The sequence below is a fragment of the Chinchilla lanigera genome, unplaced genomic scaffold, assembly GCF_000276665.1.
Source record: "Chinchilla lanigera isolate Chin_1 unplaced genomic scaffold, ChiLan1.0 scaffold00064, whole genome shotgun sequence".
Taxonomy (NCBI): Eukaryota; Metazoa; Chordata; class Mammalia; order Rodentia; family Chinchillidae; genus Chinchilla; species Chinchilla lanigera.
The window spans coordinates 5,928,988-5,944,335 of record NW_004955465.1 but is presented as its reverse complement, the minus strand read 5'-3'; the positions used below and the strand labels follow the sequence as shown (position 1 = coordinate 5,944,335).

General features: G+C 39.2%; 1 protein-coding gene across 2 annotated transcripts in view; it reads right to left on the bottom strand.

Moving 5' to 3' along the window:
- Window positions 1–339: 339 nt before the first annotated feature.
- Window positions 340–15,348, bottom strand: part of Bloc1s5 (biogenesis of lysosomal organelles complex-1, subunit 5, muted) — a 33,902-nt gene continuing 18,893 nt past the window's right edge. For both annotated transcript variants that reach the window (XM_005398846.2, XM_005398848.2), the window contains 2 exons: window positions 9,728–9,786; window positions 340–1,853 (listed from right to left, as the gene is read on the bottom strand). In XM_005398846.2, coding sequence (XP_005398903.1) covers window positions 1,674–1,853; window positions 9,728–9,786 — 239 coding nt within the window. In that variant the 3' untranslated portion in view covers window positions 340–1,673. The remainder of the gene's footprint in view (window positions 1,854–9,727; window positions 9,787–15,348) is intronic.

The following is a 15,348-nucleotide window of genomic DNA, read 5'->3' as shown; positions in this document are numbered from 1 at the left end:
TAAGGCTTAAAACCCCCCTCAACTCACTTTGGTCTGAGAAGCCCCCTAGACACTTATGGTGTGCTGGTGTAATTAATGACATTCCGAAAAGAGCCTATGATACAAAGGGAATTTTCATTTAGGGCTCCCCTCCCTTTTCATGCAAGGGGTATTTTTGGAAGTATTTTTTTTTCCATCCACTGAAAGAGAATTAAGAAAATTCCAACATGCCTTAGTGTCAGCAAGTGCTCTTTTTAGTCCAGGTACCAGAGGATGATTGATGAACCTGTCAAGGCTACAGTAGCAGGCAGAGAAAGTTGGCAGAAGTTCAGTATTATTGAAAGAAATCTCAAATACTTATTTCATCTCCTCTATTAACTTTAATCACATTTTCAACATGCAGCCAAGAATGAAGCTTTGACAGTAAGCCATAAATTCACACAGGAAGCATTGTCAATTTTCTGTAGTCGCAACACTGAGATAACACAAGAGAACTGGATATTTTCTTTCTTATGCCTTTCTTTACTGAAAAGCAATAAAAATATTAAAAAGATTTATCCATACCACAAATTAATTTGCCATAAATCTCTTGATTATTGCATTTACTTTTGCTGGGTTTATGGCAAATTAAAAAATCAACGTAAATTCTTCCATTAGATTGCTAAATGCGGATTTTAAAGATCACAGTGATGACAGAATTGGTAGATGTTTCATCATAATACGCCTGCTCATGAGCACAGACATTAACACTAGAAAGGATTTACATTTAACGCAGATCATTTGCCAAGTGGACAAACACTTCTGGTTCATTCGGAGCCAGAATCCTTAGATGGCTCCAGAGGGACTCCTTGGCCGATTTTGCTGATTGCTCAGTAAATACTTGAAACGTGCACAGACATTATTTATGTTATACACTTACCCACAGCAAAACAGACCAAAAAATGAGGTAAACAGTTGAGCAAGACTATGGTTCTTGAAAAGCCTAGACGTCGAAATGTGTTTTTGGTAAACTTTTTGTCCTAAGCACACTTTAAAAGATGAAAATATTAAGGACTAGAAGGCCACAAACCTTCATACGCGTGTCTTCTCACCCAGGGAAAAGCATGGCATTGTGCTGCGCTGCAGAATCCGCAACTTCTCCCAGCAAGCGCTTCAAAGCCCGCTGTGGCCTTCGTCACAGTGGAGACCACGCTTTCCCTCTTAGCTCTCTCGAGTGCAACCTTCTCCCCAAGGCCAGCTGTTTGTTTGACTTTACTCATGGAATCATACTTTATGCACGCTTATCTTTCCCACAGCCAGGGAAGCTGTGACAGCAGCTGCCCTTTAAGCCCCAATAATAAACTAATGTTAACCCCACATGAGCATGGACTATGTTACCTAGGAAGTCCGTGCTTACAGTTCTCTGAGCTAAATGTTGGAAAAGAAAACCAATTCTGATTAACAAAGAGTGAGCTCATCCCGCTTTTCCTCCCAAGCTTCCCATCTGCACAGTCACCTATAGGCACTTAAAAGGGAACGACGTGGCGCTCTCCTGCTGAACATTCCATCGGGCTTCTACAGAAGTCGCTCTCCTCTGACATAAGAGTGCCACTGATTAGATATATTGCTAAGCTTGAAGCAGAGGCTACATGGTTGGTGAAAGGATGTGGGCAGAAGTCAATGTTTCCTCCTTTGTCACCGTGGCGGTTCAGTTCTTAAAAGGTTGCGAACTTCGAGAGGTCCTTCTCCATCTCAGCATACTGCTCTCTCAGCCTCTCCACTGCTCTCCGGTGCTCTTCATCCACTGCAGCCCGCCTATGGGGCTCTTCTCTCATGAGCTCCTCCCACTGGAGCTGATGCTGCTTCTCACTAGCTACTAAATGGTCATTATACATCTGAGAAAAGGAAATGTGAAAGTCACGCTACATCTTCCAGACAACTGCTTCTGTATGTAGACGAGACAGATATAACTTTATCTCTTGATATTTGGTGACTATATTAACCAGCTAGTGAATCATGAAAACACTGCACTATAGCTTTAATGTCTAAGAAACAGGACGTATTAGAAACATTTAAAGTTTTACTTACTGTAACTGAACATGGATTCTCACAACCCTGAAATTTCAAAACTGTCTTGTATCTTTAAATGACTAAGCTCCAATTAACTTTTTATACATCTATTTTGCTCAGGTTCCATTTAACTACATATTTCTATCAAGTTTGAAGTTTGTTTCTCATTTACTACTCTCTTTAAAATAAAAAAAAGAAGCTAAAGGAATCACTATTATAAGAAATTCAAGTGTTTTACAAAAAATTTTTACATGTACTTGAAAAAAATCTGTCACTGGAGGAGAACTCAAGCAATCTTTTGGCTCAGTTCCAGTTCTTAACAGTAAATCAAGGCCTAAAACATCCTAGTTCTTGAGACGGTCCTTAGCGTTTCTATGTAAAGATGTGAACATATTTTTCTGTTGAGCATCACAAGACAGATGAGACACTATAAAGAACATATGTTATCCTCCCCTAAACTACAATTTCAATTATTATCTTTTGACACATACAATAAAAAACTAAATAGAAAAAGAGCATGAAAAGTTAACTTTGTAACTATTTTGAGTATTCTACATCCACATCTTTAGAGGACTAAGTCCTATTAATTATATGAACAGAATCTGTGACAGATGCAAACCATAAGAAGCTATAAAACACCTGACGTCATTATCAATTCCTGCACATTCATTCCAGGGCTCTAACGGAACAGGGAAACCTGGTACTACACCGGTAACTCAGGTGTTAGCTGGCAGAAGAAGAGCTACACACTCAGGGAGAGACGGACATGGAGCCCTCCTGTCCTCATCGCTCTGCGTCCTCTCTCGTCTGGGTCATGATGGCACTGTGCTGCTGAGGCCCAGCTAATCCTACTGCTCTAAGCATGCAGATCCCTGCTAGTCGCTTTCCACAGCTTACTGACATCTACAAACTTCTCTTAAAAGATTACACTATTCTCATTTACAAAGAAATCAAGGCTTAACAGTAATTTTTACTTCTCCATTGTTACACATCTTCTCCATTTACTTCTCCATTGTTACATCTCCATTGTTACACAGCCCAATTCCTGGGCTGTCAATTCAAATTTAGGTCTTTCTGACTTCCACATTTACTTCTTTGCCTGCCTGCCTGCCTGCCTGCGGTACTAGGGATTGAACCAAGGGCCTTTACAATGAGGTATTTTCCCAGTCATTTAAAAAAATGTTTTTTTTTTTTCTTTGAGACAGGCTCTTACTAAGTTACCAAGTTGCCCAAGCTGAGGTTGAGCTTGTGATACGCTCTACCCTAGCCTCTCAGAGTGCTGAGATTACAGGCATGTACTACCCACACCCAGCTAACTTTATTTTTCAATAAACACAGAAAGCATTAAATATCCACGTTCAGATGTCATTTAACTTTTTCATTTTATTTCAAGCAAAATGCCACTCGTGGCCAATCTGACCTTCTGATCTGGCTGATGAAGCTCACCTGTCTTCCCTGGTCTCCCTGCTCACCAGGCAGCACTTTTCCTAGTGCGGCTTGTGGGGGAAATGCAAATGTGGGAGGCACTCCCGCCTCACTCTAACTGTCAGCTCACCCATCACCTGCTGCAGGCGCTAAGCAGGTTTCTTTAACTTAAAAATGAGGGAAGTAATACTTTACATTCATTAAATAATACTCATACATATCAAGTTCCTAACTCAGTACCTGCGGTACTTAATAAAAGGCAAATACTGTTACACAAAGCGTAAGTAAAACATCTAGAAGGATCACTTTTTACCCCCACCAGTTACATTTTTGTTCAACAATTTAATGTTAGAACTGGGTTTTATCTTAATTCAAATAATACAGATAAATAAAAGTAACTGTCTCTCCAACTTCTGCCCTCAGTTCATTTCTCCTTGATATATATACACTGCTATGTGGCTATTAGAAAAGCCTTCAAGACACTGCCCACAATCAGTATTTCTGTTTTGGAACTGCAAGATATTCTGATTCAACATATGCACATTCAAGTGGAGTTTTCACATCACTTCTTGGCCTCGAAGTCCAGGTGATGGTAAGTTGCAAGCTGACAACTCCCAAATCCATAGGAAAATCTGGTCTTGCTTTCTTATCAAGAGGTTCTTAAAGTCCCTCCTCTTTATCTTTGCTTAGCCCCCCCTTTAATAATAATAATCGCTATGCATCTTCATGGCAACTAGTAAAGAAAACAACAGGGGACGCTGACGTTACATTCACGTGTTGATAACGCTATAGTCTCCCTATGTAAGTAAGACCTAGCTACCTTAATAAATGTACTGGAAATGCAGTTGAGAACTACCTGGTAAGATTGTTAAGCTAACAACAACAACAACAGATACCACAAAGTCCGTTCCCAAGTCGCGCAGCTCTCAGAAGACTCTGAACCGATCTGGCCTACATTAAATACCATTCTAACTCGTTAGCTGGGTTTCACTGAGAAAAAGAAAAAGCTGCTAAGTGAGATGGGAAGAAATGAATGACAGTCATCAGCCTCACAGCTCCCTATGACGAGAGAGACATAAAATCTTCAAATACAGCTTTTGGGAGCATTTGGCATAAAACACAATTCTTTCCTTCCCTCCTTCGATCCCTCCCTCAGTCTCTGTCTGTCTGTCTCTCAGAAGATATCAAACTCCAAAGAGATATCAATCTCCCAGAAGATATCAATCACCATGTTTGCATAATATCAAATTTGATATTTTCAATAATATTCAATTCATGCAATTAACTTGTGATGGTTAATAAATTAAAAACATCTAAGAGTATGGAATATATCTCAAAAGAACCATCTAAAGTAATTAAAGTTATAAAGCTTAAAGAAGATAAAAACTTAAACTTTGTGATGAACTTAAGCATGTGTAATACTATGATTACTTCCCAAAAACTTAAAACTTAGAATTACCGTATGATCTTATAATTCTATTTTGGGGGTATATACCCAAAAGAAGTAAAAGCGGAGGCTGGACAGGCATTTGTACACCTATGTTCACAGCAGAACCATTCACAACAGTGAAAGCTGGACGCAGCCCAAGTGCCCACAGACAGGAGACTCGATACACAGAATGCAGTATATGCATCTATTAGACAACTAGTCAGCCTTAAAAAGGAATGACATTCTGCCACGTGCTATAGCACTGATGAACCTTGAGGACATTATGGTAAAGAAATAAGCCAGTCACAAAAAGACAAATATTAATTTGATTATATTTATATATAATGTACCCAGAGCAGTCAAATTCATAGAGAAAGTAGAATGGCAGTTGCCAGGGAAGGGATTCAAAAGGGGATGGGGGGGTTAATATTTAATGAGTAGACTTTCATCAGTTTTGCAAGGTGGAACAGAGATGGGGGTGATGGTTGCACAGCAATGTCAACACACCTAAGGCTGCTGTAGTGGATGCTGAAAACAGCTAGGTAAGGGTTAGAGGGGGGTCGGTGGTACATGGCTTGCCTAGTATGTGTGGGCCCTGGGGTGATCCCCAGCATCAAAACAAGGCTAAAGTAACTTTATGTTATTTGTAAAATTACATATATTTTACCACAATAAAAAACTTTTAAATCAAATTTGGGTTCTCCTTAAATGAAGTCAAATATATTCTTAAATATATGGATACTTGTTTCCTATGAAAAACTTAGAAAATGCTGACTTTAAAACAATAAAGAAAAATGTATGTATGAGCTACAATTGTGTAGCCAAAATCATTAGCTATGATACTGTCTCAGTAAAATGTGCAAATTAAGTTACAACAGATAGTTTATATATATATATGTATCTCCAGTAAGAGATAAATTTAAATAGAATCAATTAAATAGAACTCAATCCTGAAGCTAAACTCAAGAATCTTGAAGCTAAACTGACTTGTAAATGAACTTAGGGACACACAATAAAACATGTTTTTGCTTGTGTGAGTTGTAGATCAGTGACTCTCAACTCGGGGGCGGGGGCGTCTTCCTCAAGAGACTTCTGCTTGTGAGGAAGGGCTACTGGCACCTTGAGGGACAGAGGCCAAGGATGCTGCTAAACATCCTACAACACACACATCATCTACAGCAAAGAATTATCTATCTGGTCCAAAACGTCAGCAGCACGAAGGTCAAGAAACCCTGGTCTAAGGGATCTAAATCATCCAACTAAGGTTGAGGTTTTCTGGAGCATCAGTCAGTAACATACATGTGTTAAATTTACATACGCTTTACACAGGCAAGGGAAAAGCCAGGAAGAAGTATCAGAACAACAACCGATAAAAACTTTTAAACAGAATAGTGTGTACTAATATGTTATGCAGCATTTTCAAACTCTATCAAGAACATGGCTCTGTGTGATCTCTCTGCTCTCATGAAAAAAAATCATAAAGGAGCATAACTAAATTTAATAACTATACGTGGATAAGTTGAAACAGAAGCGGTCACACTTAGTACATTATTGTCTCCAGTGGGCTTCAAAAATTCATGCTTGTGCGTGAGCCTAATTGAAGTGATTGACAGGTATCATTAACCACTTCATCTCTCTGGATGGCACACTTTAAGGGCCAGAGAATTTTATAAGCCAAGTGTATTTGCATTTCACTACTCTTACTGCTAGCACCCAAAATGCAACACAGTGTTAGAGAAAGCTCTCAAGACATGTTAAATAACTTGGAAATGTGCATTTATTGTTCCTTTGAGTATACTTTTAGATATCAATTGTGGGAAATGTGGTTTAGATGAATGATGTTTATCAATTTACTTCCCACAGAATTCCACAAATTGTCTTGACATAAAAGAAGTAATGATTAATAGTAATATTTTATTTTATTCCACTACTACTCCCATCTTTCTTTGTTCTGAGAGCCTTTCAAAGGCAATGTGGCCAACATAATCACCGAAAGTAACAATTAGCATTAGGTTATAAAATACAAATACAGATCATTTTTCCCTTTGTATATATTTGTTACATGAGGAATTAAACTTTACCTTTATGATAGATATATATATATATCTATCATAAATATATATGTAGTCTAAAATCTGTGCTATCTGTAAATTTCAGAAAAAGATATGGCAGTAAAGCAAATCCTTAAATATCCATACTTCAAGTCTTCTGCTAATTATGTAAGCACTAAAAAAAATAAAAAGACTAAAAATTTATTGTCCAAGTAAGAATGTAAAGAATTTTCACTAGGCTGTGAAAATGCATTCCTTTAATAACTTTAAGCTGATTAATTTTATTAAATTACTTGTATCTTGAAAAAAAGTCAGCATGGCTTCTCACAAATGTAGGTTTTATAAATTTAATACTAATTCTTGGTGGAATAACAATCAGTTTATTCTAAAATACTAATCTTTCCATAAAAATTCGTTTAATAAAATTGCCAGACATAATGCAAAGAAGAAATATACTTAATCAGATTAAAGCATTCTTATTTCTTGATTCTTGCCACCTGTTTTTGAGATGCAGTCTTGTTATCTGTACAGGCTGGCTCTGAGCTCTTGTGCTCAAGTAACCCTCCCACCTCAGCCTCACAAGTGCTACAGGTGCACCACTGTGCCTAGCAAGGCCCCTTTTCTTTTTAAAACCATGGGATTGTACCTTTTAATTTGGAAAAGCATGACTGGGGAAACACTGCAAGTGCTTGACTCACTCTCACAGCTCTCGTCCACAGTGATTAGCTGAATCTTAAACAAACAGGGAGTGGCAGGGAAAAAAATACCACCTTACAATTTGGATAGTGATACACAGTTCGCAAAGCTATTTCCCATAAACTGTATAAGGCCATTTACCCCATAAATCTATCACACAGGCACAACAGGTATTTATTTTGCAGATGAGGTGGTTGATGCTCAGGATCTCAGTCAAAGACAGAGAGTAGCTAATGTAGGGAACTGATCACCAGAAATAGAAGAAATCAAGTGGCTTTTTTTTTTTTTTTTTAATCTAATCTGGTCATTTTCCTACTATTGATACAGTGACTATACCAAATAGGAAAATAGTTCAAAGTGGAAAAAAGAGACTATTCCAATTATAATTTTAGGTTCATTCTGCTCAAGAATGACAAGAACTACCATTTATCAGAGTGGTAACCGTTCTGATGAGGTCTTAGACCAATTAATATGTGTGTCCTTAATCCTCTGACTCCATCTCAGTCACACCACATTGTGTTACAGAGGCAACATGAAAATGGAATATTACTTTGAACTTCTCAGCCAAGAGAGTTAAGATGTAGAGCCAGTATTCTATCAAATAGTTTTGCTTCTTAAAAACAGAAATGTTCCTGGTGTCCCCAGTAACACTATTTAACACAGCATTCAAGATCCTCGATGATCCTCTTCAAAAATATCCACATAGGTACTGCACCCACCAGCCCTATCTAAAGATTTCTCAAATCTCTTGCCTTTCTTTACACTACATTCCTTACAATATTTTTCTTTTAATCATCTAGCAATTAAATTTTTACTTACCAATCAAGGTTACACTTGAATCCAACCATTTTCCTAATTACTAAATTATTCCTTCTGCTGAGATCACACAAAGTTCTATGTAACCTGATCACGGCTTGTGGCTCTGTCCTACATTACATTAGTGTCGGTGGTTTGAGACTCCTAGACCTTTAGCTCCTTGAATGTAGGAACTGCCTTAAACTTAACAAATTAAGAGCTTTTATCCCCAGCGGCACCTAGTAAGGTGCAGAGTAAAAGAAATGTCAGTTGCCCAGCCCGGCAGAGCCCACTCCCGCCCTGACACTGCCGCTGTCGTTGTCTCTGCGCACTGTGCGGGCGACACATGGTCCTGACCACGCTCTGCCGTTTCGTCCATGTGCTCGGCAATGGCCCCGCTTCCTGAGCCGGTACACTTCATCCTGCTACCCCTGGGCTGCCCTCCCGTCTGTCTTAAATGTCAAGTCCTTTCACTAAAGCTTAAGTCATCAAATTGCTGCATTTTCAAATTTTTCAACATCTAGAGTTGAGAGGGTGTGGAAATTAGAACTCTGGAAAGATTCATTCCATTATGTATTTATACAGTGACAGATCTGAACTTTTATTGTCAATTAACTAAAACACATTCCAAAGAGATGGTGATAATAACATTTGCTGATACACACAAGTGCTAAAAAGCATTATTTTCAGAGTGGCTTAGTATTTTCAACATTTCTTAGTAGTAAATGAATAAGTTACAAAAACACTTTTAAGTGAAAACAGCAAATTATCACAGGAACTTAGATTCTTATGCTGTTTTTCCACATCTGAGTTTAGTTAAGATATAATTCAAATAAGCAAAGCACTGCCCAACAAGTGATTCACATACTCCTATGACTATTCATTAAATAATCCATCCACAGGCATGAATGCTTCCTTTTCTAGAAGAAATATACATAATACAGTCTATGCTTCAGGCTCAAAGGAAAGATTTATACTTCCAATCTGGTAGGTATTTTTGCTCCATGTAAAAGTCCTATTTTCTCTCTTCTCTATGAGACAAATACTACTTTCAGGGAAAAGATGGAAATACTGAAAAGGAAAAATGAGGCCTGTAATTTGAATTATAAAAATATTGATGGTTCAGTCATGTGACCACACCTCCTCAGTACATCTTCAGTGAATTAGATGTTTTAAAATCTTTTAAAATCACAATATACAAAACATAAATTCAGACAATTTTCTGATCAAAAGCAACTGCTAAGGACATGGAAATAAATACCCAGCAGTTCTATGCCCCGTTACCCAAATTATCTACTTTTACCTTTCTTCGCTCCTGTTCTTTCTCTTGGAGTCGACGGACAGAGTCATTTGCTGCTTGCACTAAAATAAAACAGAAAATGAATTTTTCAATCAGTACCCTGTTCAATAAGAAACTTACTTGGATTCTTTTCTAACTCCAGAAACTACATAAAAAACATTATTTTGGTGGCTGGTAGGAAAGCTATAGGGAAAAATTAGGTTTTTTTTTTTTTTTTATTTTGTTTTTTGTCTTTTTAAGACAGGGTCTCACTATGCAGTTGAGGCTGGCCTTGAGCTCACTTTGTAACACAGGCTGGTCTCGAACTTGCAAAGATCCTCCTGCCTCAGCCTCCTGAGTGCTGGGATTAGGCGTGCACCACCACGCCTGGCAAAAATTAGTTCAATCTTTTTTTTTTTTTTTTTTTTGTACTGGGAAATGAACTCAGGACCTTGCGCTTGCCAGGCAGGCACTTATGTCACTGAGTTAAATCCCTGGCCTGAAAAATTAGTTTTGTCAATATGTTCAGGATGCTGTAATTAGCACCACCATCATGTTTGAGCTCTGAAATGCAAGCCAAAGGGCACATAAGTACTAACTCCAATGATCCGCAGTTGGAAGCAATCTCAGAATTCTGTTAGATACCCAACTAATGTAACTTACACGACCTTCTGATGCATCTGCTATACATCGTCCCTCTTGATTCCTTAACGTCCTCCCTCCCTTTCCCCTCATTCGGAAGACCGCTCTCTCAGGCACCACTGGCAGGCAATCTAGGCTGCTTCAACATCCATCCACTACTCTTCTTGCCTTTCTGCTCTCGTCTTCTAATTCTTCATGACTAGCACTAAAAAATTCAACTTTCTCTGGACCATTTTCATTAGGTCATTTCCATCTCTTAAGAACCCAAATGCAGGGGCTGGGGATTTAGCTCAGCGGCAAAAGCGCTTGCCTGGCAAGCGCAAGGTCGTGAGTTCGATTCCTGGTACCGGAAGAAAAGACAAAAAAACACAAAACAAAACAAAAAAAAGAACCCAAATGCTAGTGCAGATTGGGCATCCCTAAATCGGAAAACTCAAAATCGCAAATGCTCCAAAACGCAGAACTCATGTGGGAAATTCCACATCTCCTATGGTGGGTCTCAGGCAAAATTTTGGTACACTAAAAATACTGTCTAACATAACAGTATGTAAATTTCCATGTCTATGAGGTATATATGAAACATAAATGAATTTCATGTTTAGATTTGGTTATCATTCCAAAATATTTCATTTTATTTAGGAAAATAATTCCCAACTCCAAAAAACCCTGAAATCTAAAACACATCTAGATGAGAGATTGCAGACAAAGGTTATTCATGTAATAATTATTATAGTTATTTATTATTTGCTACGTGCCAAGGCCTATGCTAAGAACTTCACACGCATTACCATTCTTAGTCTCACTTTCCTATTAGAAAACACACTAGCCTGTTGTATAAACGACAAAACTGAGGCACAGACAAGTGAAGCTGTTACTAAAAGTCATATAACTAATAAATATGAGAAAAAGCATTTCAAAGTAGATCCTTTTAATTCTAAAGACTTGGCTCTCTACCCTCAACACTTTATTTCCTCTTTTATTGTCTGACCAGTGAAACCCATCTGAACTTTTCAGTTACTCAGATCTTCTCATTTACTAGATCTATTTTACTTCTGTCCACAAAAGTTCTCATTTCATCCAAATAAAGCACTTAGTACTCAGTGCACAGGCTAGGAGTCCACTTCAGTCAAGTTTCGCTTGAGACGTCGTCGTGCCTGGCCGTGGGCATGTTCCCTGGTGCACCTGCGCATCCGCTCTCATTTACTGAGCAAATGTGTGCGCCAGGCGCTGTGCTTGCTGCTCCCAGTCTCTCAGCACCTTAGTTCCTCACTGGGAAAATAAGCATTTACTAAGAAGAAGACTTCAGGGCTGACATGATAAATGAGACAACACAGTAGATACCATGTTTAAAAGTAAACGATCTAAATATTAATAAAGCCACTTGGTTCTTCACACAGTAATCAGTCAAGAAATATTCAATTTATTATGTTTTAAACTCTTTCCCTCTACTTCAAATGCACGACTAGTTCCAGAAGCCATCTGAAGGCTACGGCCTTCGTAAAGCTCTCCCAGGTCAGTTTCTTTCCCTGCACAGACTCCCCCTTCTCTGAAATTCCCTGAGCAGGGGTTTGAGGCCACAGCTTTGTCTGGCCTTTGCTTTGTCTGGCCTGGTGATCTGATCGGTTTATCATCGTGCCTCGCCGTCCTGCCCCGTCAGGCCCAGCTAGGTCACAAGTTCCCTAACTGGGCAGTGACTATGATCTCTCTTTCAGAAAAATGTCAGGCCTTTTCCTCTGGAAATATGTAAAAGAGGAGAAATCTGTTTTCAAAAAGCTGTGTTTTTATCAGTAACCATTACTTTTAGTTCTATCAAAGATAGTACTTAAGGGCTGAAAATTAGGTTCCTAACCATTGTTTTTTCTAAAAGAAAAGATGAAAACAAAATGGGAGTTGATTAGATCTGCCTTTTTTCTGTGGTGTATTAATATGACGTCATCTTTCCCAAGTACTGGCTCTCTCATTTCCTGTTTTTTTTTTTTTTTCCTTTTTTCCTTTTCTTCCTGGCTCTGTGAATATAACTTAAAAACCCCTTTTGCTATCTTTAGGTGCTTCACCATTTTCAGATCGCCCTGAACTTAATCTAAAAAGTTACAGCACTATGCTCCTCATTTGGTCACTTGTTACACCCTTTATACTTAGTCAGAACACATCTGACATGGACACACTCTGTCCTCAATGGGATTGTCCTTGTATTTAAGCCGAACGTCCATTTTTAGAAAGTTCGGTCCTCCTGAAGTCATTCTTTTTTAACCCTGTACACATTAGAAAATGTTTGCTTTCTGAATCTAGAGAATTTGCTTTCCTAAAGCCGAGAAAATCACCCAACCACACCAACTATTCTCTTCCTTCACCATTAGTGACTCCAGGAGGAAAAGGCCCATTTCGCAGAAGCTTCTATCACATCACCATCACTCACTAGTCATGCTTAACTGAGTAGGAAGCGGTTTCCCCCCACTGTCTCAATGTTTTAGAAACTACACTAACTTTAAGAAGTCATCTGAGAGAAAAGCGTTCTGGGGAAGCAGCCAGTGCAACAGCCCTGAGGTGGGCAGTGTGTCTGGCACATCAGAGGAAGAGTTGGGAGGCCAGCGCAGCTGCAATGAAGGGGAGGTCAGAGAGAATGGCAGGATATAAGGCCACAGGGAGGCCGATGGGTAGACACTTCCAAGTCATAAGGATTTTGGATTTTAATCTATGTGAAACAAGGATATTCTGAGTATCACAATGAGAACTGAGTTATATAAAAGGGTAATTCAGGCTCCTGTGTGGAGTACAGACTATAGGGAGGAAAGAGAAGGGACAAAGAGACGAGTCGGGGGCTACTGGAACGAAAACTCCAGTGAGGAACGGCTGGCTTAACTCGGAGAGGTAGCATCTGGTGAGGTGGTGAGGATGGTTTGATTCTTACTGTATTTTCAAAGTTGACCCAAAATGCTTTTAAGCATAGCTCTAGACATGTAACACTGAGATGCTCATTAGACATCTCGGTGAGAGAGAGGGAAGGTGGAGAGAGGGAAGTGAGGTGGAGGGAAAGGAGAGGAAGGGGAAGGACAGCAGGAGAGGGAGGGCGACAGAGGAGGAAAGCAGAGACGTCATTCACGGGGCTGCTCGGACAGGACAGGAGGAGAGCACAGGTGAGAGGGAACGGGCATTTGGTGGTGGACACGTAATACAGAGGGGCCTACTGAGCGTCGGGTGGACCAGGCAGTTGGATAAAAAGTCTGGAACTCGAGTGAGTGGTCCTGGTAGAAATATACATGCGGCATTACTGACTGGCACAGAGAGAAAATTTAAAGCTGTGATTTTATATGCAATCACCAAGCAAGTGCGTACAGACAGAAAAGCAGCCCAGGGACCAAGCACAGGGGCACCCAGCGTTAGGAGTCAAGACAACAAGTGGGCCCTCGCCAAGCAGACTGAGAAGTGAGAGCCTGTGCAGTAGGAGGGAATCCAAGAGTGGTAGCCCAAAGAGGTAGACTTTTCTTAGGTGATTAAAAGTTAATACCCTGTGAACTCTGGAGTCAGAAGCAGGTTTGTACAATAGCTCTTCCAATTATTATGGGAGACCCATCAGTGTTAAACCACCATGAGGATCAATTTCTTAAACTATAATGTGAGGAGGACAGTAATATCTATTTTATGAGGTTATAACAGTCAAATAAATACATACGTGAAAATTCTAATAAAGTGCTAAAAGTAAGTATTTTAGAGATATTAAAGTCTTCTAGGTAAAGACAGCAGAATGAAGCAAAATCTTAGCCTCTAAATACCTTGCAAAATAAATAAAATGTTAAATGAAGATAAAAATGTATCACTTAGTAAAGAAGGAAGGAATCATAATTGCATAATAGAAACTTTGAAAAGTGTTGGCCAAGAATAGGCACAGAGATTCTAGTAAGAAACCGAGACTCGGGACACCCAGCTACACCACCCGCCCCCCAACAGGCATGCTTAGAAAGACAGGCTGACAAAACTCTTAGAATTCCAATATATACCTTAATTTGTAGAAAAACAGATGACAGAAGGGAGGGTAAAGAGGAACATAATAGATGAGAGAAAGAAGACAAAGCAGCTATTTTGAAAGAAAACCTAATAAAGTTCTTCACAGGTCCTTTGCCATACAAAATAACAATGTGAGTTTAGTAAGAGAGCCGAAACGTGATGATAAAATACAAAATGAAATGGAAATAAGATTTCAGAGCTAAGAAAATAAACTGACAACTATAAAACCTATACCGATGCCATAATTAACCAGTCAAAGAAAAGAATCAAATAACCAAATACTATACAATTGCCAGAATCATAATGGCAGTGTAGAAAGCCAATACTCTAAACCCTCACGGGGTTAAGCTTGATAGCGAGCAGGTGGGCAAGAGAGGCATGGGGCATGAAGCCCGACCCTCACCTGGCACGGCGAGGCTGCCAGTGATGGTGCCGATCACAAAGCAACACAACAGAAACCAGAAAGCGTGACTGCACCTTTGGGATGATTTTAATAATCATTTTCCTTAAATCTTTTAGTAACTACTACCCTTTACAGTAAAAAACACTTGTTTTAAGGTTCTTCCTTCTGTCTTAAGTTTGCATCCTATGAAATGCAAATGAAATTAACACAGTATTTTAACTTAAAGATTTTATGATCCTATTCTACCTCTCATATCTTAAGCTGCCTGGTATGATCTTCACTAAAATTTTAAAAACCAGTTATTGTAATAGTACGATCTCCCTCTCCCCCTCCCTCTTTCCCCCTTCTCTCTCCAATACCAGAGATCAAACCATGCACGTTCTGTCAGTGAGCTATAGTCCCAGCACCGCCCCCCAGGATCTTGCTAGGTTGCCCCATACCTGAAATTACAGGTGTGCACCACCATGCTCAGCTGTTTTTTTTTTTGCTTTCTTCTAAAAATGTCTTGGCTGGGGGTGCAGTTCAGTGGTAGGGCATATGTGAAGCCCTGGGTCCAGTCCTCAATATCAAGAAAACTACAAAGACAAAACTTTACTTT